At 38.1% G+C, this 25,060-nt stretch overlaps 1 protein-coding gene across 1 annotated transcript; it reads right to left on the bottom strand.

The window, feature by feature from the left end:
* Positions 1 to 2,772: 2,772 nt before the first annotated feature.
* On the bottom strand, positions 2,773 to 24,485 carry LOC131920426 (UDP-glucuronosyltransferase 2B15-like). Its single transcript, XM_059274758.1, has 4 exons — positions 24,442 to 24,485; positions 11,742 to 12,002; positions 8,377 to 8,629; positions 2,773 to 2,850 (listed from the first exon to the last, which is right to left on the bottom strand). The coding sequence occupies exons 1-4, from the start codon at positions 24,483 to 24,485 to the stop codon at positions 2,773 to 2,775; spliced, it is 636 nt and encodes a 211-aa protein (XP_059130741.1).
* Positions 24,486 to 25,060: the final 575 nt, after the last annotated feature.

The following is a 25,060-nucleotide window of genomic DNA, read 5'->3' as shown; positions in this document are numbered from 1 at the left end:
ACATCTGGAGCAAGGTTTCCAACACATGATTGTCTTAATTTTGTTTCAAATCTGTAGTTACTTTTATAATCCTGTCTTTAAGCATTGCTGTTAAAAAAAAATAATGCTGCCCTGAAATAATAAATAAGGTTACATCATTTCTGGCCTTATATATGACAATTTACAGCTTTCCATACTAAAATACTTTTAATAGATGACACATTTGGAATATTCTACAGTCTGTTTTGAAACAATTTTGGGTATTAGTTAAACTCAAAACACTTAGTATATAATTGAATTTTTCAGAGCATGTAAAATTTATCCTGATGTGCATGTATTTTTCCATGTATGTATGTATGTATGTATATATACATACATATATACTGCTTTATGTGTAAAGATTTCAAAATTATAATAAATGAATTATTTTATCATATATGATGAAATATCTGTGTCTACCTGAAAGTTCTCTTGTGAATCTGCCCCTCTGTCTGTACTTGTGTGTGTGTGTCTCTGGGTACCTAACAAAGGGCTTTTGCTCCATATTTATTAAACACCATAGAAAGCATCACATGGGAAAAGGAATGAGGGGTACTTCACAGAAATCTTCAACATGGCTTTACAAGAGATTAAGTCAGTGACTCCAAATGACCCCACATAACCAAAATAACAAACAAACAAACACTCTTGAGTATTATCTGAATGTTGCATTCCAGCATTTATTCTGGATATTCATTTCATATGGTTTCCTTCAACCTATTTGTGGTTTCTGGCATTACTGCTGTGACACACGTATATACATGCATTACTTTTGGTTTAGGCTGTGGAAAAGTACATGATACAAAATCACAGCTACACTTTACCTTAGGTTGTAAAAGCTGATTGCATAGGGAATCCAAGGCAATTAAGATCAGTTGGTACACTGTTCTCATACAGGCAGATTAGACAAACAGGTTGAAGAGACAGCACAATATCTGTCTTGAGTCTTAAGTGACCTCAAGTTGCATTATTAACTCTGGAGGTCCAAAAAAGTCACAGTCTCTTAGAATGTGAGAGGTGTTTTCATAATAATCCATTAACATACAGAGAATTCTCAAATGATGAAGTGAAAATCCCTCAAGAAGTGTTCACTGTCTTTAACAATTAGGGAAATGCAAATTAAAGCTCCCCTGGGTCTTCAGCTTACTCCAGGCAGAATAGCTAAGATCAAGAAAACAACAGACAATAAGTACTGGTGAGCATGTGAGGAAAGGGAAACCCATGTTCAATGCTGGGATTGCAAACGTGTAATCACTCTGGAAATCAGCGTAGAGAATTCTCAAAAAAAGCTAAAATTACATCACATGACCCAGTCATACTGCTCCTTCATATGTGTCCAAAGGATTCCACATCTCTGGTGGTTTGAATGAGAATGATCCCATGTGCCCTCCCACAAACTCATGTATTTGAATACTTGTCCCCCAGTTGGTGGTACCATTTGGGGATGCTTAGAATGTGTAGCTTTGCTGGAGGAAGTATGTTATTAGAGATGGGCTTTGAGAGCATAAAACCTTGCCTTACTTTGAGTTTTCTCGCTTTGCTTGTACTTGTAGTTAAAATGGGAGCTTTCAGCTTCCTGTTTTGGCCACCATGCCTGCTGCCTTTCCATGGTGTCCCACCATTATAGACTTTGACCTCCTGGAACTATAAGTCAAAATAAACTCTTTTACATATAAGTTGCCTCTGTAAGTTTTGCAATAGAAAAGTGATATCCAACTCCACAGACACTTGCTCAGCTGTGTCCATTGCCACTCTATTCATAATAGGGAATAAAAACAGCCTAAATGTCCTTCAACTGATGAATGAATAATGAAAATGTGGTACATATACACTGTGAAATACTATTCAGCTGTAAAGAAAAAAATGATATAATTATTTTGTGCCTAATGGTGTCATGGATCTTAGAGGAGAACATGGGAAGGGTTGTAGGTAGTTGTGTAATTATATTTTAATTATAAAATAAAATAAATATACACTGGAAATTTAGCTTTTAGACCTCTTAAGATCTTATTTTGCCTCTGGACACTGTAGTTGTATAGGTTTCTTCCCTCTTTAAAAATACATCTACAAGGCTTGGAGTGATGCCTAGGCAGTTAAGAGCACTGGCTGCTCTTCCAGAGGTCCTGAGTTCAATCCTTTGCATCCAAGTTGTAGCTTATGCCCGTCTGTAACTCCTATTCCAGGGGATCTTCTGCATTCTTTGGATACTGCACATAAATGGAGAACAGAAATACACACATCATACAAAAATATAATAAAAATAATTTAAAAATATATCAATATAGTGAAAGAACATGTAATTAATTATTTTTGTTCTTTTGGTCAATTGTTTATTTAAATTTGCCCATTTAGTTGTATGATAAAATATTCAATATATATTCCAAATAATTCAGCACTGTCTGCTTTGTCCTTGATGTTAGTGTTATGATTTCTTACATCAATTAATTTTAAGTATTATTTGCCTACCTGAATGTACTTTTGATTTGTAAAGAGTGACACTGAGTCTTTCTTTGAGTTATTAGAACATACCTCTTTCTACAGAAGAGGTCTTCTTAATTTAGTTTCCTTGTTCTTCATTCATTTTGCAAAGTATTCTCAGCTATGAAATAATGACTGCAGGTATTTGAAGATAGGGCAAACTTTTAAGATTTTACTCTATCTTATAAAGTCTTAACAATATTACATACAGGGAGAGCGAGTTTACTGTGAGATTGTGTCAACTAGTAATATCAGAAGCTACACCATAAAGTTTGACTAACATGACCGCTCAAGTGTGGGCTGAACAAGGACACTAACGGACATGCTGGACATGTCTGGAGAAAAGTCCACATCCTGCACGAAGAATTATAGGCACCCAAAGAAAGCTGGGAGTGGGAGAAGGTGGTCTTCCCAAGGAAGAGCACACCAATTGATTGTCCAGTGTCAGAAGGTTAGTCCTGAAAACATAAATACAAATACCATTACATGGATTGAACTGGTGATATTTAGGAATATGTACACACACACACAAACACACACACACACACACACACACGCAAACACACACACACACACACACACACACACACACACACACACACACACACACACACACAAGCACATTAGTGGAAAAAAAGCCCATGAATTTGAAGGATAGTAGGGAAGGTTCTATGGGAGGGCTTGGTGGGAGGAGAGGAAAGGAAGAAATATTATTATCAGCATTATTTCAAAAGTGCAATAAATTTATTGTAGCTGGAGAGCTTCTCTCCAGGGCCCACCAAGTCCCTGCAGTCCCACACACAGACGCTTACATTATTTAAACTGTTTGGCCTAATGGCTCAGGCTTCTTGTTAACTGTCCTTACATCTTAAATTAACCCATTTCTATTAATCTATACCTTGCCACGTGGCTCGTGACTTACCAGCATCTTCACATGTTACTTGTCATGGCGGTGGCTGGCAGTGTCTCCCTCTCTGCCTTCCTGTTCCCTCAATTCTCCTCTCTGTTAGTCCCACCTATAATTCCCGTCTGGCTACTGGCCAATCAGTATTTTATTGATACAGAGCAATATCCACAGTAATTTATTGCAATAAAATACAATAAAAATAAAACAAAATATTTGAGTCAAAACTCTTCAATCAATGTTTTCTATTTGTTTTTAGGGATTTTTTTATTTTTCGAAAACTTCATTTATGTATACAGTGTTTTGGAATCATCTCTAGCTCTTCATCTTCCTCCTCCAACCTTTTACCCCTCCTCCCAATCCATCTGGAATCCATGATCTTTTTTTAATAATTATTGTCATTGAATATATGTGTATATAATACCCACTGAGTCTTATCAACCTTATAACAACCATTTGTTCTCCAGTGTCTCACTAAGCAGGTCGTTGTAGAATATCCATTTATATACCTGGCTACTGAGTCTTAATTTTTCTGATTTCTTACCCTCAAATTTCTGTAAGACTCATTATGTAATGAAAGTATATTTTTCTATGATTTCAACTGCAGCACTTTCAAATTTCACCGAGTTTCAGAAACTGTTACAAAAGTGGTTAGGGACAAAGCTTGGGTGCCTGCTATCTTAAAACTCCAAGCTTAGCAACCTGTCCTATATAAACCAATGAAAGAGAAAAGTAATGATGAGAAGAGGAAGGAACTTTATTTGATGTGGTCATACTGGAAAGATGAGCATATAGTTCCAGTAGCCTCTACCCTACCTGCCCAGTCCATCTGGGAGTACTTAAGAGATTTAGGTATATACAGGGCATGAAATAAGCATCCAATAGGAGCCTTCCAAGGGAATGGGTTTGCTCATCTTTGATCATTGTCTCACTGGCTCTAGTCTCTTTTGTAAGGTTGTCTGAAAATTTGCCAGAACTCTGTGAAGTTTCTTCCCAAGAGAAAAGCTTGCCCACTAGCTGACATCAAGGACTCAGCCTCTTCTTTCTCTCAGTGTGAAACTCCTGGGGAAGCAGACTTTCTTGGAGTCTATTGTTTGAAGAGTTTTAATAGCCAAAAGAAGGAGCAGGGGTGTCTGTCTTTAGAATATCTTCCCTCTTGCCAGAATAGTCAAAATGTTATCTCCTTAAGTTTGTTCAATAACGTACATGAGATAATAAGCTGAACTTAAATATTAATAACAAATTAATAACAACTATGTAAGCACTACTAGGAAACCTATAAGTGAAATTTTCAACATTACACATGTTGCTATGATGGGAAATGCTTATTTTTGAAAAACTTCCAAAATGCAGAGCTATGAAAATTTGTTTAATTGGCTGTTTATTTGTCTACAGAGACAGTTCTCAACCTGTGGGTTGCAGAGGGTCAACTGACCCCTTCACATGGGTCGCATAGCAAATATCCTGCATATCAGATATTTATATTATGATTCATAACAGTAGCAAAATTACAGTTGTGAAGTAGCAATGAATTATAGTTTGTGTTGCTACAACATGAGAATTGTATTAAAAGGACACAGCAATGTGAAGGTTGAGGTGAATTATAAAGTATATAGAATGAAGATTAATATGGGCTGCTATAAACAAAGGTTTCCATGCTCAGTCTCATTCTCAAAGTAAGGCAATGGAAAAGAGCACCATTTAACCTTAATTTGCTGTGTAAATATTGAAAGTAGCTTCAACTTTGATTTTGCACAGTGACAAGAAGGCTGTATCTAACTGATTCTCTTATATTTCGAGTTCAGTAAAAAAAAAAATCCTTGCTTATTTCCTGTACATTATTATTATATCTAGTATGATTAATAATTGTCCTCAAGTTTTGCATTGAAGAACACTGTAGAAATCTTTTCATATATCAAATGTGATAATTACATCCCCTATCCAACTTTACGATATGTTTATTGAGCAAAAGAAATGCTGTTTAGTTGTGGTCTGTCTTCACTGTGCTCTGCTTTGCAGACTATGCCCTGAGAAGGAAAATTCTAATTGTAGATATTGTAGGTCAGGTCCTGAGAACCTTTACTATGTAAGCTATTCTCTCTGGCAAAGATGCTATGATATCAAAAGTTTCCATTCAATCTTTACTATTTATTCCTTCTGCAATTATTATCTTATATGTTGTTAAAGCAAAAAAGTAAAAGTGTAAAAGTTTGTGTTTTTCACATACTTGTTCTGGGTAGCAAAGCAGCTAGAATAATGGGAAGGCACAGGTCACCTTGTTGCCACAGGACGGAAATGTGCTATAACACTAAGCAGACTCAATTAAGCATGGGGTACTCAGCTATTGTCCTAAGCTAAGCAGGCCATCTTCCATTGTGTATTTTCGTACCATCCAATTGCACAGAGCTATTCAATGAAAAGACTAGTCAAGGCACCATGTGGTAAAATGGCTTCCACTTTTCTAACCAAAAAAATGTATCAGATGATCTAATTTTTTCCAGTGTAATATTTTTATTGATTATTTGGGAATTTTACACAAGATGCCCCTATCACACTCTCCTCCCAGTCCTCCCAGGTCCACGCACCCTCCCCAGTGTTCTACCCCCCAAAATACACCAAGTGCAGTCTGTGCTGTCCATTCACTCATTGGGGCATGCTCACACTCCCAGTGGCCAGCTCTCTAAAGGTAACTGAGTCATTCCCCACACCCCTGCCAAAAGCCATCAACTGTGAAGAGCTGTGGGAAATGCATTAGGAAAAATCTTGAGTTGGTGTAATAAATAACAAAAATTATCAGCAAAGTATTTTGTATTTAAGAAAGATGTATTTCTAGGCTCATGTAGCACATAGGACTTGATTAACAATGTACCTAGAGCAAGTTATCCTAATTTTCAGTAGTATTCTGTCTTTAAAGGTGATTTAATTTTCAATGTTTATGTACATGCATCTGTATTTATGTGAAACTGTGAATTGTACATTTTTTCCCTCTTACCAGGACACATAAATTAATTTTCCACCTACTTTTGTAATTCTCCACTAACTCTAGGACTCCTTTTTAATTCATACTTCTTTATTCCCCTCTACTCATGTCTTAATGTTCCTTAAACTTCACTTTATAGTCATTATTATTGTTGGTATTGTTGTTGATGGTGGTGGTGGTGTATGAGTGTGTATGTGTGTGTATGCTGTGTGTATATAGGCACATGGGCATGTGTGTGCAGAGACACAGAATTAAGGCACAGAACAATTCTGAGATGTTGAATCTCTCCTTTCATAATCTGTGGATTCTGGGGCTCGAACTCAGGTTGACAGGTTTGTGTGACCCATGCCCCTACCAGCTGAAACATCTTGCTGCCCTTCATATTTGTTTCTATAAAATCATCTTTTTTCTTATAGAATTGGATTCATTGTATCCCGAAGCCTCTGTCCTCTACTTTGGTAGTTTAAATAAAATCTGCCTTGTCACTTTTTAAATAGATCATTTTTTGACAGACACTGGTAATTCATTTCATTCCATTTTATTTTAAAAATGATGTTTAAAAAATGAGCTGTAGCAGGAATCTTAAATGGTCTTATTAATAAAAACAAACCCAGGGTCAGGTATTGGGGTGAATGCTGGAAGATAAGAGAAGCAGAACATGCCACAGCCACCTCACCTTGCCAATTCCTCAGCTGATCCTGTTTTCTCAGACTGGAAGCTTCTGAGTCCTCATCCAAATGGATCTCAGCTGATCTGCATTGCTCAAAGCCTAAAAGCTTAACCAGCCTAGTTCCTGGTTTTCATGCCTTATATACCTTTCTGTTTTCTGTCATTATTCCTGGGATTAAAGTCATGAGTCATCATGCCTGGCTATTTCCATGTAGCCTTGAACTCACAGAGATCTGTAGATGTAACCAACCATCTTATTAAATAAGAAACACAGAGTCAATACAGAGATGAAAGCCAAGAGGTCAGAGCAACAGCTAAGAGCTAAAAACCTTACCCTTCACTGTTGCTGTTGCCCTACCTCTCCGAAAGAGACCTACTTCCTGTGTGTCTGTCTTTTTATAGTGTTTCTGTTCTGCCTTCTCATTGGTTGTAAACCCAACCACATGACCTCCTAGTCATTGCCTGTCTGTACAGACCTCCAGATCTTCTATGGTTGGTATTGAGATTAAAGGCGTGTGTCTCCATGCTGGCTGTATCCTTGAACACACAGAGATCTGCTTAGCTCTGCCTCCCAAGAGCTGGGATTAAAGGCATTCATCACCACCTCCCAGCTTCTGCTAAGGCTTACTATTAGCTCTGACCCCCAGGCAACTTTATTTATTAACATACAAATCACATTTTAGTATAAATAAAATATCATCATAGAGATCCATGCCTCCAGAAGGCTAGGATTAAAGGTGTGAGTACCACCATTTTCTAGCCTCTGTATCTAGTGGCTATTCTGTTCTCTGACCCCAGATAAGTTTATTAGGGTGCACAATATTTGGGGGAACACAATACCACCACAATGTGCAAAATTCACAATAAAACTTCAGGCTTCCTATTCTTCTCCCATAAATAAGATGGTATTTCTGTGGTTATCATTGGTCTCAGGACTATTACATCAGTAAATCAGCACAAAATTAGTTACATGAGGAAATAAGTATTTAAAATGGTTAATTTCTTAATTTTTAAGGAGTAAAATATATAGATAAGTCAAGTATCCCTATATCTCCTAAAACAAGAGGCACCTGATACACAGTGCTAGAGCTGAATGGGAGAGTCTTGCCTTCATTCTTTTTTTTTTTTTTTTTTTTTGGTTTTTTCGAGACAGGGTTTCTCTGTGTAGCTTTGCACCTTTCCTGGAGCTCACTTGGTGGACCAGGCTGGCCTCGAACTCACAGAGATCCTCCTGGCTCTGCCTCCCAAGTGCTGGGATTAAAGGCATGCGCCACCACCGCCCGGCTTTGCCTTCATTCTTGAAGAACCCTATTCCTATTTTTTTCACCTTTACAAAGAATTGGTAAACAGTCAAGCAGCATTTTATAGCAAGGAAAGCCAAGGCTGCCACACAGGTGAGTAGGAATCCAACCACATCCAGAGAGTGGTACTGGTACCAGCTGAGGTTACAGGCAAGTGGCTTCAGATGCTTGGCCCCTTTGTGGTGCATGACAAACTCAATCCAGAAGACAGCTCTGTCCAGGGGCTTCATAGGCTGGTCATGGTGAATGGTTGACAACCACATCACATTTTCTTTATAGCTAAAGGGAGACATGATGGGCGTTGACTTACAGAATGAAGGTGAACACATATGTGTATAAATTTCTGTGTATCATAAAGATGATCACATGGAAGTATAAAGAAAATTATGTGTTCATCACAGTAAAGATCTTATTAAATAATGTATTAGCTACAACTTCTTCAACACACAGGATTTAAACATAGAAGAGAAATGCTAGGAAAAGCAAATATTCATAAATAAGAGATTGGACCCAGTTAACACCCCAAAGCAAATAAACAAAATCAAAATGAGTTATCCTTTGAGGTTTTGAAACATGAGTCACTTAGAAAGCAAATACTAGTGTAGCTGGTATGAAGAATTCCGAACAGTAGAACAATTTGAAGATGCACAGCCAATGCATGCCATTTTCACTGTGGTCCATATCTGGGCAAAGCTGATAAGGAGTTGGGATTGATGAGGAATTCATATTGACCACTTATCAGTGCTTATTGATTATAAACATAGATATGCAATCATTGTTTATTTACTAGCTTCTTCTTAGTAAAAGACATTTACTAATTTTTATTTATTTGTAGGAAAATGCTTTTGACTCCTGGAACACTGTGAATCATTCTTACTGTAAACTAGAATTATTATTGCAATTACCGTTCATGCTTTTCTTTTACATGTTGTGACATTTCAATATTGAGACTACTCAATATTTTACACTGAAACATTAAAGAGATATTTGATTCTAATGGTGAAATGATTACAGACCAGAATACATGGGAAAGGGGTCTATTTATGGACATGTCTCATCAAGTGTAAAGCTTAACATGCTGTATCATAACAGAGTACCAATGGCAATGGAGGCAAATTCCTTCCTTGTTATTTATAATATGTTAGAGAAAGTCAGCCATAATATACACAGAGAGAAGACAGTGGTTTTCAGACAAAGGCAGAAACAGTAATGTTATACAGGACATGAGGCCTATAATAAGGATGTTGTACAGTTTACTGAATAATTCAGTATGTGTCATAAACCTTCAAAATGTATCATCTATTTAAGAAATCAGCTTCATCTAGTACCATCATTATATGGATTAAGGATTAGAAATGTAGGCAAGTATCAATAAAAAAGGGGTTTTATCTAATCATCAAGAAAAATATTATTTTTCAAAAACTGTAAAAAGAAAATGTGTTTCACAAAGTGGTTATTATAATAAGTAAAATTTATTTAAATTGAGTTAAGTTGCTTTAAAATCTATCTGTTGTTCATCACCAATCTCTCTCTCCTTCCTCCCTTCCCCCTTCCTCCCTCCATTCCTCTCCTTCCTTTCTTTCTTTTTTCTTTCTTTCTTCCTTCCTTTCTTTTTTCTTTCTTTCTTCCTTCCTTTCTTTTTTCTTTCTTTCTTTCTTTCTTTCTTTCTTTCTTTCTTTCTTTCTTTCTTTCTTCCCCATTACAGTTCTAAACAAAATTTTTATGCATGAAATACATGTATAATATTGTTGATGAAAGAAAAGACTATAGTGAGGAAGCATAAATTAATTTAATGTTCTGAAGTATTTTGGAAAGTAAAACATTATTGTGTAAGATATTTGGCAATTAAACAGCAATAGACCAAGTACTCTCTGTGGTGGTATTTTACTTGTACTGAAATGTGATTTTAATTGTATGTTAATAAATAAAGTTGCCTGGGGGTCAGAGCTATTAGAGCCATAGCAAGTGCGTGGCGGCGGTGGCGCACGCCTTTAAGGACCTGGAGGGCGGTACATACAGGCAGTGACAAGTCAGTCACGTGTTTGGGTTTACAACCAATGAGAAGGCAGAACAGCTAAACTATATAAAGACATACACACAGGAAGTAGTCCCCTTTCGGAGAGCTCTCTTGACTGAAGAGGATCACTGAAGCAGGAAGGGTGAGGCTCTTAGCTCTGACCTCTTGGCTTTCTTCTCTGAATTGACTCTGTGTATCTTATTTAATAAGATGGTTGGTTACATCTACATTTGGCCCCCAACTTTGTAGCTAGAGTTTTCCTGCCTGGCCCACAGTCAGGACAAATTTCTATCACCCGCCAGTCTCACAGCCACTCAGACCCAACCAAGTAAACACAGAGACTTACATTGGTTACAAACTGTATGGCCGTGGCAGGCTTCTTGCTAACTGTTCTTATAGCTTAAATTAATCCATTTCTATAAATCTATACCTTCCAACATGGCTCGTGGCTTACCGGCATCTTCACATGCTGTTTCTCATCGTGGTGGCTGGCAGTGTCTCTCTGACTCAGCCTTCCACTTCCCAGCTTTATTCTCCTCCTTGTCCCGCCTACACTTCCTGCCTAGCCAATGGCCAATCAGTGTTTTATTTATTGACTAATCAGCAACACATTTGCCATACAGAACATCCCACAGCAACTCTCTTTCAAAGCAATTTTTTAAAATTACATAATTCTTCTAAACAAGGCAACCACAACTTAAAAATCTAAGGATATGCACTATTTATAACTAGAATCCCTTTTTTTGATGTTATTAATTGGATAAAAATCAAAGCTCTATTTTTTTAACCACAGATCAGCAATAGAATCAAATATTGGCAAATAAAAATTTGTAAAATTAAATATAATTGGAATCAGAGATTAATGTTATCTTACTGGTTAACAAAAAGCCATTTTGAGGAGATTTTTTTAAGTAAAAGAAAAATAGTGGCTCTGTTCATTTGCTTCACTATACTACAATTTCAACTATCAGTGGGTATTTTAACAAATAAAACTGTATTTATTCTAAAATTAAATCTCTGATAATGTTTTTTTTAGTAAAACAATTGTAAAGTACTTTGGTCTAGGGTGTTGGAACGTATTTTTTATTCTAGAACTTTATAGGATGAATGAGGAAGACGTCAAGTTAAATCCAGACTCTGTCTAAAATAAAATAATGAGAAAAAACATTGACATTCCTTCACTATCTAATGTAGGTCTTTGTAGTATCATTGTTTCTTTAGGTTAATTGCTGCTCTCTGGACCTTCTGGTGAAAAATTATCTATATTAAATAGGCTAGTGGCATAGCTCAGTGACAGGATAGTTGCTCAGCATGCATGTGTAAAGTCCAAGGTTCCGATACAACACAAATAAATAGATACATGGTTATACTCACAAAGGGTTGTTAACGACTGTCTTCAGTGCATTAAGCAAATCTGCACTTGTCATTGTATGAAAGTGAACTGCAACAGCTGCTCCTTTGGCCACCATGTGAGCAACATTATCATGTTGTTCTGCAAATAAAGGGATGCCAACCATGGGGATCCCATGATGGATCGCCTCATAAATGCTGTTGGCTCCACCATGAGTTACAAAAACTTTAGTTTTTGGATGACCTAGGATCAAAAGAACAACAGAAAATATATTAATTACAACTCTTAGACATAAGTATAAATTTATAATAAAGTGATCAAAGGGGCAGAGTATTTTTAACATAAAAATTAAATTGAATTCCTTAAATTCCTTTAATATCTCAGAGCAAAAATCACCCAGGTACACGGTAGTGTAACAGAGAGAGCTGCAACTACTGTTTTCTTTTAAATGTGATGCTAGGGTTTACAGAAGAATTAGTTGAGAGATTAATGACAGATGTGACATGAGATGACACTAGAACGATGGGAAGTGATTTTCAGTTGAACACATAGAGTACATACCGGATGGAAGAAAGTGAATGTCTAAGGATGCCATGTGTTTGTTATAACTTACTGACTTAAAGAGTTCATATGTTCTTAGTGCCACCTATCTCTCTCTTGCTTCTTCCTTCCATTACCTCTTCCCAGGGTAACAAATGAAACCAAAGGTGCTTGAGGAATCAACAGGGAGACATTGTTGTGTAGGCTTGCTTATCAGTACATACATACTCATGTGTGTGCATGTGTGTGTGGAGAGGGTAGGGTTGGAAGAAGTTTTGTTGAGTGTGGTGATGCTGGCAGTCTCAGGAACCATAGACTGTTATCAAAAAATCCAGTGCCAGAAATGGAAAACTTCACTATCAGTTGTTGGTTTAGGGGTGGGGGTCTGTGTCCAAGACTCTTCCCAAACAATACAGACCCTAGCCATTGTCCTTGACTGCTTCCCAGAACTTGAAGATATTTGTGGTTGGAAGATTCCTGTGTCCTGGATGGCTGGCAGTCAGGACAAACTCTTCCACTCACATCCCCCAAGTAAACACACAGAGGCTTATATTAATAATAACTGCTTGGCCATTTGCTCATGCTTATTACTGACTAGCTCTTACACTTAAGTTAACCCATAATTCTTATCTTTGTTTGGCCATGTGGCTTGGCACCTTTTCTCAGTTCTGCCTTGTCATCTTGCTTCCTCTGTGTCTGACTGGCAACTCCTGACTCTGTTCTTCTTCTTCCCAGAATTCTCCTCTCTGTTTGCCCAACCTATAGTTCCTGCCTGGCTACTGGCCAATCAGCATTTTATTTATCAACCAGTCAGGGCAACACACATTCACAGCATACAGAACGACATTCCACAGCACCTATTGATGAAGACATTATATACTTCAGACATAGGACCTGGAGGAATTGAGATGCAATTGACTTGGATACTTCCTCTCTAAGGACTTTCATAGTATTAGAACATGCTACATAAGATCTCTAGGGAGAAATGTAATCAATAGTCCTATCCGCTTTCAAATCTATAAATTATAACAATGACTGGCATGGCAAGATATCAATAATGGCAAAATTATGGCACTTTTACCTTAGGAGTGACCAGGGGTTGTCTAATTGGATTTGAGGCCAGCTCAGTAGTAAGAAATTCATGCGTGGTACTGTAAGCCTAATCAACTATCCATGTCTGGAGAGATCATAGACCCCAAAGGAGAACCTCCTACTGCCATTTTCCAAAACAAGTATAATTTCTAACTACATTCTAAACATTTATCCTTATACCCACAGTAAGTGTAGCTCTCACACCTCATCAAAATGCTTCCATTGCAGCAAGTGGACAATATTGCAGAGATCCACAGCTGGTCAAAATGAAGAGAATAAATGAACATTGGATGCCCAAGATCAACCAGTATACTTACAGCAGCTAAACTTATAAATCAAAGGCTATGGAAATATTTTGGAAAAGGTGTGAGAAGAATGTAAGACCCAAAGGACCAGGATATCTGATGAAAAAAGTGTTTTGTAGATATTACAGGGATGTTGCATCCAGGAAATCTCAACAATGTGGTTGCCTAAATAAGACCTGCACAATGATAGTACCAGTTGACCTGCCAACATAGATGCTTGTCCCATGTAGATCATCCAAACTAGCCACAAGCAAACTATAAACTTTGAAGATATCTCTCTTCACTTAGTGAAACTGAATCATCTTACTGAAGACTCTACTGTGCTCTGATGTCTTTCTGTTTGCCAATGTTAATAAAGCATTTGCCTGAAGGATGATTCAACTTTGAACCTTCTCTTGAATCTATTTTTTTTTCAGTTCCTCTAACAACATAGACATCTCAACTTTAAAATTATGATCTTCCTGTTTATACTAACTATGTGCTGGACTAATTGAATAGGACACTACTTTCAGCTTCATCTTTTGCTTCTAAAGTCACAAAAAAAGTTGGATAAATATTGCCAATAACTTGGAAAATGCATGGGAAGTAGAAACCATAATCCATGTGAAAAGTGGGAAAGATGAGCTATGTCTTAAAAAAGAATTTCTAATTGTTGTGTGATATTTTGTTTGTGTTCTGACAAATAAAGCTTGCTTGGAGTCAGGGGACAGAGCTAGCCACTAGTTAACCATACAGGTTTAGAGGACTGTGGAGAGAGGGACAGGAAGGGTTAAGGCAGTGCTGAGATAAGATCTTGGTACTTTTGGTCAGAGGAACTGGAGAGGTAGGAAGTAACTGTGGCTTCTCCTCCTCTCCTCTGATTCCTCTGACCAAAATGGCTGAGATCCTCTCTCAGCCTTACTGTAACACGAATCTTAAAAAGTCTTATTAATAAAAACAAACCCATAGCCAGATATTGAGGTCAACACTGAAAGATAAGAGAAGCAGAACAAGCTACAGCTAATCTCGCCTCATCAACTCCTCAGCTGATCCTGTTTCCTCAAACTGCAAGCCTAAGAAATCTCATCTGAATGGATCTCAGCTGAAATGCTGCTAAAAGCCTAAAAGCTTAAAATCCTCTAGTTCCTGGTCCTCACAGCTTATATACCTTTCTGCTTCCTGCCATCACTTCCTGGGATTAAAGTTGTGTGTCACCATGCCTGGCAGTTTCCAGTGTGGCCTTGAAATCACAGAGATCCAGATGGATCACTGCTTCCCAAGTGATAGGATTAAAGGTGTGTGTGCCACCATTTTCTGGCCTCTATGTCTGTCTAGCGGCTGTTCTGTTCTCTGACCCCAGATAAGTTTATTAAGGTACACAATATATTGGGGGACACAATATCACTACATCTCACCTTACCACTTCCTGTCTCCTCTCTCTTCAGTCTTCCAAAACTCTATGGTCAGCTAGTAGATAGCTCCACCCTCTGACTACAAGCAAGCTTCATTTGTCAGAACACAATCAAAATATCACATAACATTTAACATTGGTGAGAAACCTATTTAAAGTCAGATAAAGTTTAAATTGTTTCTCTGCTCCAAATTAGAGTGACACACTTAAATGGACAATGTGAGAGAACATGGCCCCTTCAAGACCTAAACAAAGAAGATTCAAAACAGGGTAGGAATCAACACTATTCCCTTTCTTGCCCAGATGCAAGAACAATCTGACTATGTTCGTCTTACAGACTACACTGTAACCATTCTCAATGCCCTATCCAAAGAACGAGACCTGCCATGTAGCCTATGTTAAGTGTGTCCCTCTCCCCTGCCTCTGCCACATTGAACAGGTCACATAGTACTAAGTTTTTTAGTGCAGAAACTCCTCCTCATAAACTTTGAAGAGTAGACACATCCCTCTGCCTGATGGGACTGAATCATCTTACTGAAGACCCCTGCTGTTCTGTGATGCTTGTCTGTCTGCCAGGGTTAATAAAGCTCTTTTCTGAAGGATGATTCAACTTTGAACCTTCTCTTGAACCCCTCTTTTCCTATCCCTCACTCATAATCTTCAATCTTAAAAATGTATATAAGGGAGCCCATCTAGCCTAAGTGGCAGCTTGTACCCACCATTTAAGTTAGAAAATGAAGCTAGGACTAAGCAGTACATACAGAAATTGCATCAGATAGTAACCACATGTCATTAGTATTCTTTCTTTGGTTTGTATATGTAATGTATATCCTAATTTCTTCCAACACACAATGTGCTGCAACCCCCTCTGAAAATTTTGATTAAATATCTTTGTTGAAAAGTAAGTGCACATATGACATGTTTCCTACTATTCACACATCATTGAAGCTCATAGAAAATGTGGAATATTTGTACACTGTGTGAAGTTATATTGCTGTGACTGATTTAATAAAGAGCTGAACAGCCAATGGCTAGGCAGGAGGTATAGGTGGGACTTCTAGGCAGAGAGAGGAAGCAGGAAGAGATAACTGAGGCACAGGGGAGATACCAGGAGATACAGAGAGGAAACAGGATGGAAGAGGGCTAATGCCATGTGATAGAACATAGATTGACATAAGTGGATTAATTTAAGTTATAAGAGCTAGTTGAGACAAACCTAAACTAAAGGCCATGCTTTCACAATTAATAAAAAGCATCTGTGTCATTATTTGGGGTCAGTATCTGAAAAAAAACTCACTACATAGGAATGAAGCCAAAATTTATCACTTAGCATGTATCATGCTCCACAAGTGAAGAAAAAGACTACCCCTCTTCATATTCTACTCCTCAAAGCAAACAATACCAGCTTCCTGCCCTCAACATTTTCACATATGGGCAAATGTTACTCTTAGCCTTAATCAGAGAAGCTTCTCTTAATCAGAGAAGCTATTCATGCAGAGAAGCATGGTTGCTCAGTGTGCTGAGAATGAGTGGCAGTCAAAGACAGGACATTTGCACAATCATATCTGTTGCTGAGGAAACATCATAGAAAAGAGAATACAATATTGTGACCCTAAACTTCGAAAGGAAGGCTGTGGGCTTTCTTCTGGCCTTAGCATAGCCTATGTAGTCATTATATCCCAGCACCTCGACAGCCTGCAATTGGCCTATGCAAAATTCGGCCTGTGAACATAACAATATCTTGTAACGAACAGCACAGTTAAAGCAACAGTCCTCCTACCTCAATTATCCTAATCTAAGAAGTGTTTGGAAGCTTGACTATGAAGGTACTTTAGATCCTGTCAAATAGACAATATTATCTATTGTTGTGTATCTTTTCTCCCACTAACTTGAAACTCTAACATGTCATTTCCAAGAAACGAGTTTACTCCTTGATGCCATAGGCTCTTGACCAACTTATAAACTAAAATGCATTCATTTAGACTTTGAAAACCTGCCATGGTTAACAGTTCCAGCAATGTTTAAAAGACCACAGTCTAAAATGTCTCCTGATGCTTGAAGCAGTCATTTCCTGAGAATTTGTATAAAATCAAAGCCAAGTTTCAAAGTCCCCCTAAACAATGCCACACAATAAGCATTCCCATTTCAAAGAGATAAATAGGAGTACAGCATGGAAAGATCAGGCTCAAGCAAGATTTACACTTAGAAAGGAAAACATCAATGTCTGTAGCACAACACGGCTTGTGATGTGGTCATATGGGCTCCAAAGAGACTTAATAGCCTCTCCAACCCTATTCAATCGTCTGCAACATACAAACCCTCTGCAATAGCTCTGTTACATTCTTATTTTTACTTTTAGAAATTAAAATATTTCTCCCTTCTTTTTCTTCTCTCCAAGTTCTTCTGTGTTCCCCTTCCTTGCTTTCTCTCAACACATTCTCTGTCTCTGTCTCTGTCTCTCTCTCTCTCTCTCTCTCTCTCTCTCTCTCTCTCTCTCTGTCTCTGTCTCTCTGTCTCTCTCTCTCTCCACACACACACACACACACACACACACACACACACACACAGACATATATATTCACCTAAATATATAAATAAAACCTGCTAATGCCATATAATGTTACTTTTATGTAGATGATTTCAGATCATGCTTCTTGGAATTGGATAACCAATTTGGGGACTATTCCCTAGGGAAGACTATTCCTCCTAATCTCAGTATTTCTTAGTTGTCTGCAGTTCTTTGTCTAGGGTTGTGGCCCTATACAATTTCTCCCTTTAGTGGTAGCCTGTCTACTGGTCTGCTCCTTCTTCAGGTCATGTTTAGGAAGTCAAGTTGATGAGACTTCATGCATGCAGTTTCCTTGACAGTTCTAGAAGACAAATTCTCACAGAAGACTTTCTGTTTCTCTGACTCTTATATTTTTTGCTGTTTCCTTTCCATGATGTTTCCTGAGCCTTAGGTATAGGTGTTGTGTTGTAGATGTGTCAACTGGGGCTGGCTGGGCACCAGATAATCACATGTGCTCTGTATTTTGATTGGTTGTGGTTTTCTGTATGGTTTCCATCTGTTGCAAATAGAAGTTGGTTTTTTGTTTGTTTGTTTTTTGTTTTCTTTTAAATGAGGGGTAAAGGCTACTCTTATCTGTGGGTATAAGAATAAATATTTAGAATACAGCTAGGAATTTTGCTTGTTTAGTAAATACATTGTAAGTTCTCCTCAAAGATCAATGATGTCATCTGCTCCAGATAGTTAAGTTTCTAGTACCATGTATGATTTTTCTCTTATTGAGTGGGTCTTAAGTTCAATTAGAGGGTGTTTGGTAATTTCCAGTATAGGAGTGCCAGTATTGTACTCTTAAGGCTATTATGCCATGTTGGTTATTGTTATAGTTTGTAGACATCATAACTGGGTAAGGCTGTTGATGTTTTCCTTCTCTCTTGTATGACATCTACTGCTACCTGGAAAGCTAGGCTTCAGGAAGGAGACTTTCAGTTCTGATTCAGCTCAGTTCCTATGGGTCCTTTGTCTGAAGTGCATGGTGTTTTCAGCAATAGGAACTTATCTTCCACCCCTGGGGAGCAATCAAAATCAATAGCAATAATCTTTAATGTTTTGGGGAGTTTTTTGGACCCTAAGCAACAACTCAAAAGGTGACTTCTCAGGCATGTTATGGGGGATTTTTTTCAGTCTATGGCTCTTGTAGGAGTTTTTTCAATCCAGGTAGAAAAATTTCATTTAAACTGTATATGTATATGTACATAATACACATATATACTATGTTTAACTTTAGGTAAATAAATCCTTACTGTTATTTTACCCTCTTCTCTCTCTTTCTCTCCTTTAGATAAGAAGCAAAGAGTTATTCTAATCTTTCTAAATTTGTCAATATTTGTTTTATGTCTCAGTGTGCTGTCTATTTTAGAGAAGTTTCCATGAGACACTGAGGAGAATGTATATTCTTTGGTGTTTAGGGAATGTTCTCTAGATATCTCTGAATCCCAGATGATATATGATGTTATTTGATTCTGATGTTCTTCTGCTTAATATTTGTCCAGATGACCAGTCTTTTAGAGAAATCTGTTAGAGAAAGTAGGGTACTTAAATCACATACTATTAATGTTAATCTATGTCGTTTAATCCAGTAGTATATTTTTAATGAAATTGGCACCAGAATTTGGTGCATGTATATTTAGGGTAGTAAAATTTTCTTGGTTAATTGTCCCTTTAATTAGAATGACTTATGTTTCTCCCCTCTTGTAGCTTCCAGTACTATTTGTTTCTTCTGTATACTTATATACTGTATACTTATATACATATATATATGCTGTGGGGAGTTTTATTTTCCTGGTCTTATATATTTGGTGCTGTGTGTGCTTCTTGTGTTTTTATGGGTAAGCCTTTTCTTAGGCTTGGGAACTCTTTTAAAATCAAATTTTTTATTTTAATAATGAATAAATGCCAGCTGACATATGTAGGATTGTCTCTGAACTCAAAGGTGGAAAACAGCCCACACCATTCATTTACACTATTAATAGAGATGACATGATATAAACTCACAGAAAGCACAAACCTTACACAATCTTATGTTTAAAAAAAAAAAAAAGGAAACCAGTCCTGGTGTAGGTCAGGAAGTTGGAACCTGAATCCTAAAACATCAGACAAGTAAGCTAGTGAGTGTATCTAATGCCAGAACTACTGGGCCCTGCCTGACCTGACAAGCAGTCCTGAATAGGAGAGTGAAGATTGAGAAATAACAGATAGGAAAAACATCCTGTTATCCAACCTTGAAGAGTAAGACATCTGGTTTGACCTTTGGCCAAACATCCTGTTATCCAACTAAGAGAGCAAAGACAAGCTTGAAAAGTCTGACCTCAAGTCAAGATGAAATCGAGGCACAAACTGGGGACACTGGGGGCTCCTACACAGAATGGGAGCACAATCAGCCCTTCCGTGTAGCTAGCTTAAACTTAGCTTTCAGGGAATACAGACCGTCAAGATCTTGTTATTATTCTCCTCCTGTTTATATTGGCAATATTAGTTGCTTGATAATCCTTAAGAGATCAGAAGTCACTAAGTGGAGGGAGGGTCTTCATGAGTATTGAATAGTCAATACTGCACCAAAAAAAATGAACCCACTGAGATTCTATTTTGTGATTTATGGGTGTCTGCATAAAAAAGAAAAAGAAAGAGATGGAGATAGATAGATATATAGATAGATAGATAGATAGATAGATAGATAGATAGATAGATAGATAGAAGGAAGAAAGAAAGGAAGAAAGGATGAAGAAAGAAAGGAAGAATGAAGGAAGGAAGAGATGAAGAAGTATGTCTGAAAGTAATGTTAACTAATCTGCTAAATCTTCAGCTCAGTTGAGTGAATAGCTAGACAGAATTTGTCACTATTATTTTACCCTTCTGAATTAGACATGAGCTGTCAAAAGTTCCATTTCCTCTCATTTATAAAATATTCATGGAAAAGAAGGTCACAATTTTTAAGTCCCAACATCACTTACGTCGTATTATGTTCCCAATCTAAAATGCCTCCCACAGAGTCCCAATTTGTTTTGTTTATTTTGCTTAATTTCTTCTTTTAGAATGTCTAACCTTTATTCAGTTAAATAATAAATTGATCCTTCATGATCACATTACTGCTTCCCACTGGATCTCACCTAATATGTCCAAATCACAACTTCCTGTCCTTTAATTTTTAATAACCCAGTAAGTCCAATTAGTGATGCCTATAGATGCATGCGTGCATTCATGGGGAGACATTGCTGGATCATGGCCAATGTACCAGTGTCCACCCAACCCCCATGGTAATGATATATCCCCTCCTAGAATCTATGACTGCCAAAAGCTCTTTATTTATGGGTGGAGTATTAGTAGATCTCCCTATTTATTGTGGAATTTTGGCTACCTGATCTTTTGCAAGTTCTGTGCAGCTGACAGATTCTTTGAGTTTGTGAATGCAAATGCCATGGCATGTCCAGAAGAAAGTGTTCCATAACATTTCTTCTCATCATTTGGTTCTTACATTCTTTCCCCATTCTTCTGCAGTACTCCCTGAGCCTTGGCATGGACTTCATCACTCTCAGCCCTTTGGGCAGTTGTGAGTCTCTGAATTGAATGGTGTCCACTATGACTAAAGCTTCTCTGACAAAGGCTGAGAACAAGCCAGATCTATGGCTATGGCTGTCACCATAAACATTTAGAAGGCACTTTGCCAACATGACCTGCTAGGGGATGTCTTTCTGTACGCTGTGAATATGTGTTGCTCTGAATGGCTAATAAAGCTGCACTGTTCAATGGCAGGGCAGGATAAGGTTAGGCAGTACATTCACATTATAGACTAGATGAAGAAGGATGGAGTGCGGAGAGACACCAGCCACTGCTGAAGGAGAAACAAGATGCCACAGACCCATAATGCTACAGCTACTTGGCAACACATTGATTAATAGGAATGAGTTGACTTAAGTTGAAAGAGGTAGCTAAAATAAGCTAAAGTCATAGGCCATAAAGTTTGTAATTAATATAAGCCTCTGAGTGATTATTGTATAAGTGGCTGTGGGACTAGGGGTGATAGAGTCATCCTGACCACAGGGTAAAACAAGACCCAAGAAACTTCCAGCTACAATGACCATTCAGCAAATAGAAATGTTAGGTTCCAAACTAGGATTTTCTTGACTCTTAATCAGGTTTATAGTTTCAGGTTCCTCCCAGTACATTGTGGCTTAAATCCAATTATAAAATATTTAGTTATCAACTACTTCGAGTCAGTTGCTACATTCACAAAGCCTAGAGTCATCTATGAGAAAAGTCTGGCCTATTGGCGAGTCTGTGGAAGTGGAATTTGATTCTTATTTTACAGGACCATACTTATGGTCCTGTCCACTGCAAATTGAGCCAACCTGATATAGGAGGTTCCATCTCTGTGGTCCTCTCCACAGCATGTAGATCCCTTCTACATCATGACCATCCTGGATTGAATAGGAAGTTCATTAAGGATCAATCTGAGAGACACACAACTCCAACTTTATTTTGAGGTCATATCAGTAACTGCTCTGATATAGCCATGTGTCATCATACCACCATCAGATTTCATTTCTATTCCAGTTCATGAAAATCCAGGAATCACAAACATCAGGAATAAAACAGCAAATGGCACCCAGGTCATGGCATTGTGAAAAGTTCTATTACTCATTTGACTTTAGTGACAGCTTACACCTACCCTATGTTAGGTTCATCCTTGCTAGAGACCTCGACTTCTTCTTCATATATCCCCACTTCATAGAACAATGTGACTCTCTGTGGATGGTATTTAAATGAATCTAAGAACCTATTTCTATAATCTGGGTATATAGTATAAGTTTCTCATGGGCAGAATAAATTCTAAATATAAAAACAAGACTATCCTAATCTGGATCATAGCTGATTCAGATATAACTTGATGGGAAGAATGCTTCAGGACATAATGTACTTCTGTATGCTGATGACATGGATTTATTATGAAAAACCAGGGTATTACATCTCATAACCCAGATCATATGATATAGATTACCCTTATGATGTAAACAAGTTCCTATAATTAGTTCTTGAAGTTGTAATAGCAAAGGGTAAAAACAATAGTTATCATTTTATAAAGAAGATAGCAGAGTTAACCACAAGAAGACAAGTCTCCAGATAAAAAACAAAAGAAAACTGTATCTAGCATATGATGTGGCTCCATATGTTATAGATGAAAACTGCTTTGTGCAGTGCAGGATCACAAAAAGATCTACCCCACTGCCACCTTAATCCCTGCGATAAAATTATCCACACATTCTGAAATGGACTCCTGTAACAGTGAGCATTGAATTTCAGAATAAACAAGAGGACTTCTGTTCAAATGTAAACTGAACCTCACTGGAGCCCCAGGAGAAACTAATATGATTTTATCAACAAGGAGAAGGAAATCCTGAATGAGAATAACATGCACAGAAATTAGAAACCATCTTACTACCAATGCCCAGCTGAGCTTTTCAACCACAATCAGTTCAAAGCTCAGAGTTCAGAAGCAGCAGAAACCCTAGTTAGTGAAGATAAAGTGAGCCCTGGGACAGCTGTCACACCTGTAAACTATACTGTGTATACTCTTCAAAAAGTGTAACTCTAATTCTAATTGGTCTTAATAATAAAAACCTGAAGTCAGATAGGGTAAATGCCGAAAGGTCAGAGAGGTAAAGGAGCCAGACACTAGAGAGAATTCTTACCAATACCACATACTCAAACAGAATGGCTGAGCTCCTGTCTACTCCTGCCTTATATTGATGTCTCCATCTCCCTAGTGCTGGGATAAAAGGTGTGAGCTTCCATGACCTGGCTCTGTTTCTGTTTTAGACTGAATAAATCTTGTGCAGCCTGGGGTGGCCTTGAACTCCTGATCTTTCTACTTCCTCTTCCCAAGTGTTGGGGTTAAGGGAGTGTGCCACCACTGCCACCACATTCTGATCTCCAGCCAATCTTTATTTGTTAGGGCATATACAAAATATCACCACAAAAAAAGGTTGGGAAATGAATTATGATCAGGTTACCCCGGGAAAGAAGCACCAGTCATGGACAAGGGCAGAAAGGAAGAGTAACTGCAATAGTGCAGAGTGTCCAACAAAAGGGGAGATGAGAAGCTGGTCAATCACAAGCCCTTGCTCCTTCTGAACCCAGGAGAGAATGTGATCTCCCTGTCTTAACCCCAGGGAAATATAACAAAGCTGATGCTAGAAACACATGAAATATGAAAGAGAGCTGAAACTGGCCAAGAGAGTTCCATGGATGTGGAAACAGATTATGTCAATGTGCCCAGGTTACAGGATCTAGCTATAAAGGCAACACTGGCCAAAAGGAAACATTGCTTACAAGGGTTAAAAGAACACTGACTGTTCAAAGGGAGAACATTATAGGATAACAGAAGCACTTTCCAGCTCCTGCCAACTTGGATTCAAAACAATACTGAGCAGAAACCAAAGTTCACCTTAGGTGAGATAAAGTGGGTTCAGGGTGACCTCCTCATTCCAAGGTTCACTTTAAACACCCTCTGGACAGGCAGGGTGGATCCCTAATTTCCCTGCCCAGAGCCTGTTAAACTCTAGATAAGAACTGCAAGAAGTCTCTGTCCACACTTCCTGCCTGTCCAGCTGCAGGACTACCTGCTTCACCCTACTTCCATGCTCACCCTAGGACAGCCAAGAATTCAACCGGGTGTCCCTTTCTTCAGTGCCCATTCAGGAGCAACTCTGCCATCCTGCTAGGTGGATCCCACTGAAGAGCACCAAGACAGCACAGATCAAGGTAAACTGGGTTATGAGCAAGAGCACGATGGTGCTTTCACCTATTCCCCCTTTCCTGTCCCAGCTTGCTCAGACCTCTTGCCTTTGCTCTCTGAGGTGGAGCCCACATAGGAGCTCATGATTTGCTGGGTGCTGTGTGTAAGACACCACGGGAGCTTCAGCAGGGAGGCACCCTGCTCTTTTTCTAATGATATTTTGCTTCAATGAGGGAATAATGAAAATAAGGGATTATGTTCTTGGTGATGTCTACAAAAGATACGAGGATTCAGGAAAGGGTTGAGATCAAAATATAGAACAGAACACAGTGATGGTATGTGAATATTAAAAAAAATAGAGGTCAAAATTGGGAACAAAGCTAATGTCAATCAAATTAGAAATGAGTAAGTGTGGATTTTCTGTTACAAAATGGATTGAACATTACATAAAAGAAACTTAGCTACCTCCTATAACATGACAGTACATTAAAACCTTATAATAATCAAAGCCAGTCACAAAGTACCACCTATTTTATACCAGCTACAAGAAAAGCTCAGAATAAGGGAAAAAAGGGTATTTCATGACTAAGGGGTCTCAACCTGTGTGTCCCAACAAGCCAGCTACACACACCACACACACACACACACACACACACACACACACACACACACACACACACACACCCCTAAGTAAGTCAATCAATGGAGACAAACTGTAA

Source organism: Peromyscus eremicus, chromosome 10 (assembly GCF_949786415.1).
Source record: "Peromyscus eremicus chromosome 10, PerEre_H2_v1, whole genome shotgun sequence".
Classification (NCBI taxonomy): domain Eukaryota; kingdom Metazoa; phylum Chordata; class Mammalia; order Rodentia; family Cricetidae; genus Peromyscus; species Peromyscus eremicus.
The sequence above is the reverse complement of the archived record's forward strand: the minus strand, read 5'-3'. Positions and strand labels throughout refer to the sequence as shown.

What these genes read in the sequence shown, in the direction of transcription:
- LOC131920426 (XM_059274758.1), bottom strand. Translation starts at nt 24,485, where the DNA reads ATGAGCTCCTATGTGGGCTCCACCTCAGAGAGCAAAGGCAAGAG. An exon ending in TCAGAGAGCAAAGGCAAGAG is followed by an intron (nt 12,003 to 24,441) that starts GTCTGAGCAAGC and finishes CTTATGTCTAAG; the next exon opens with AGTTGTAATTAATATATTTT. An exon ending in ACAGTCGTTAACAACCCTTT is followed by an intron (nt 8,630 to 11,741) that starts GTGAGTATAACC and finishes GTCTCCCTTTAG; the next exon opens with CTATAAAGAAAATGTGATGT.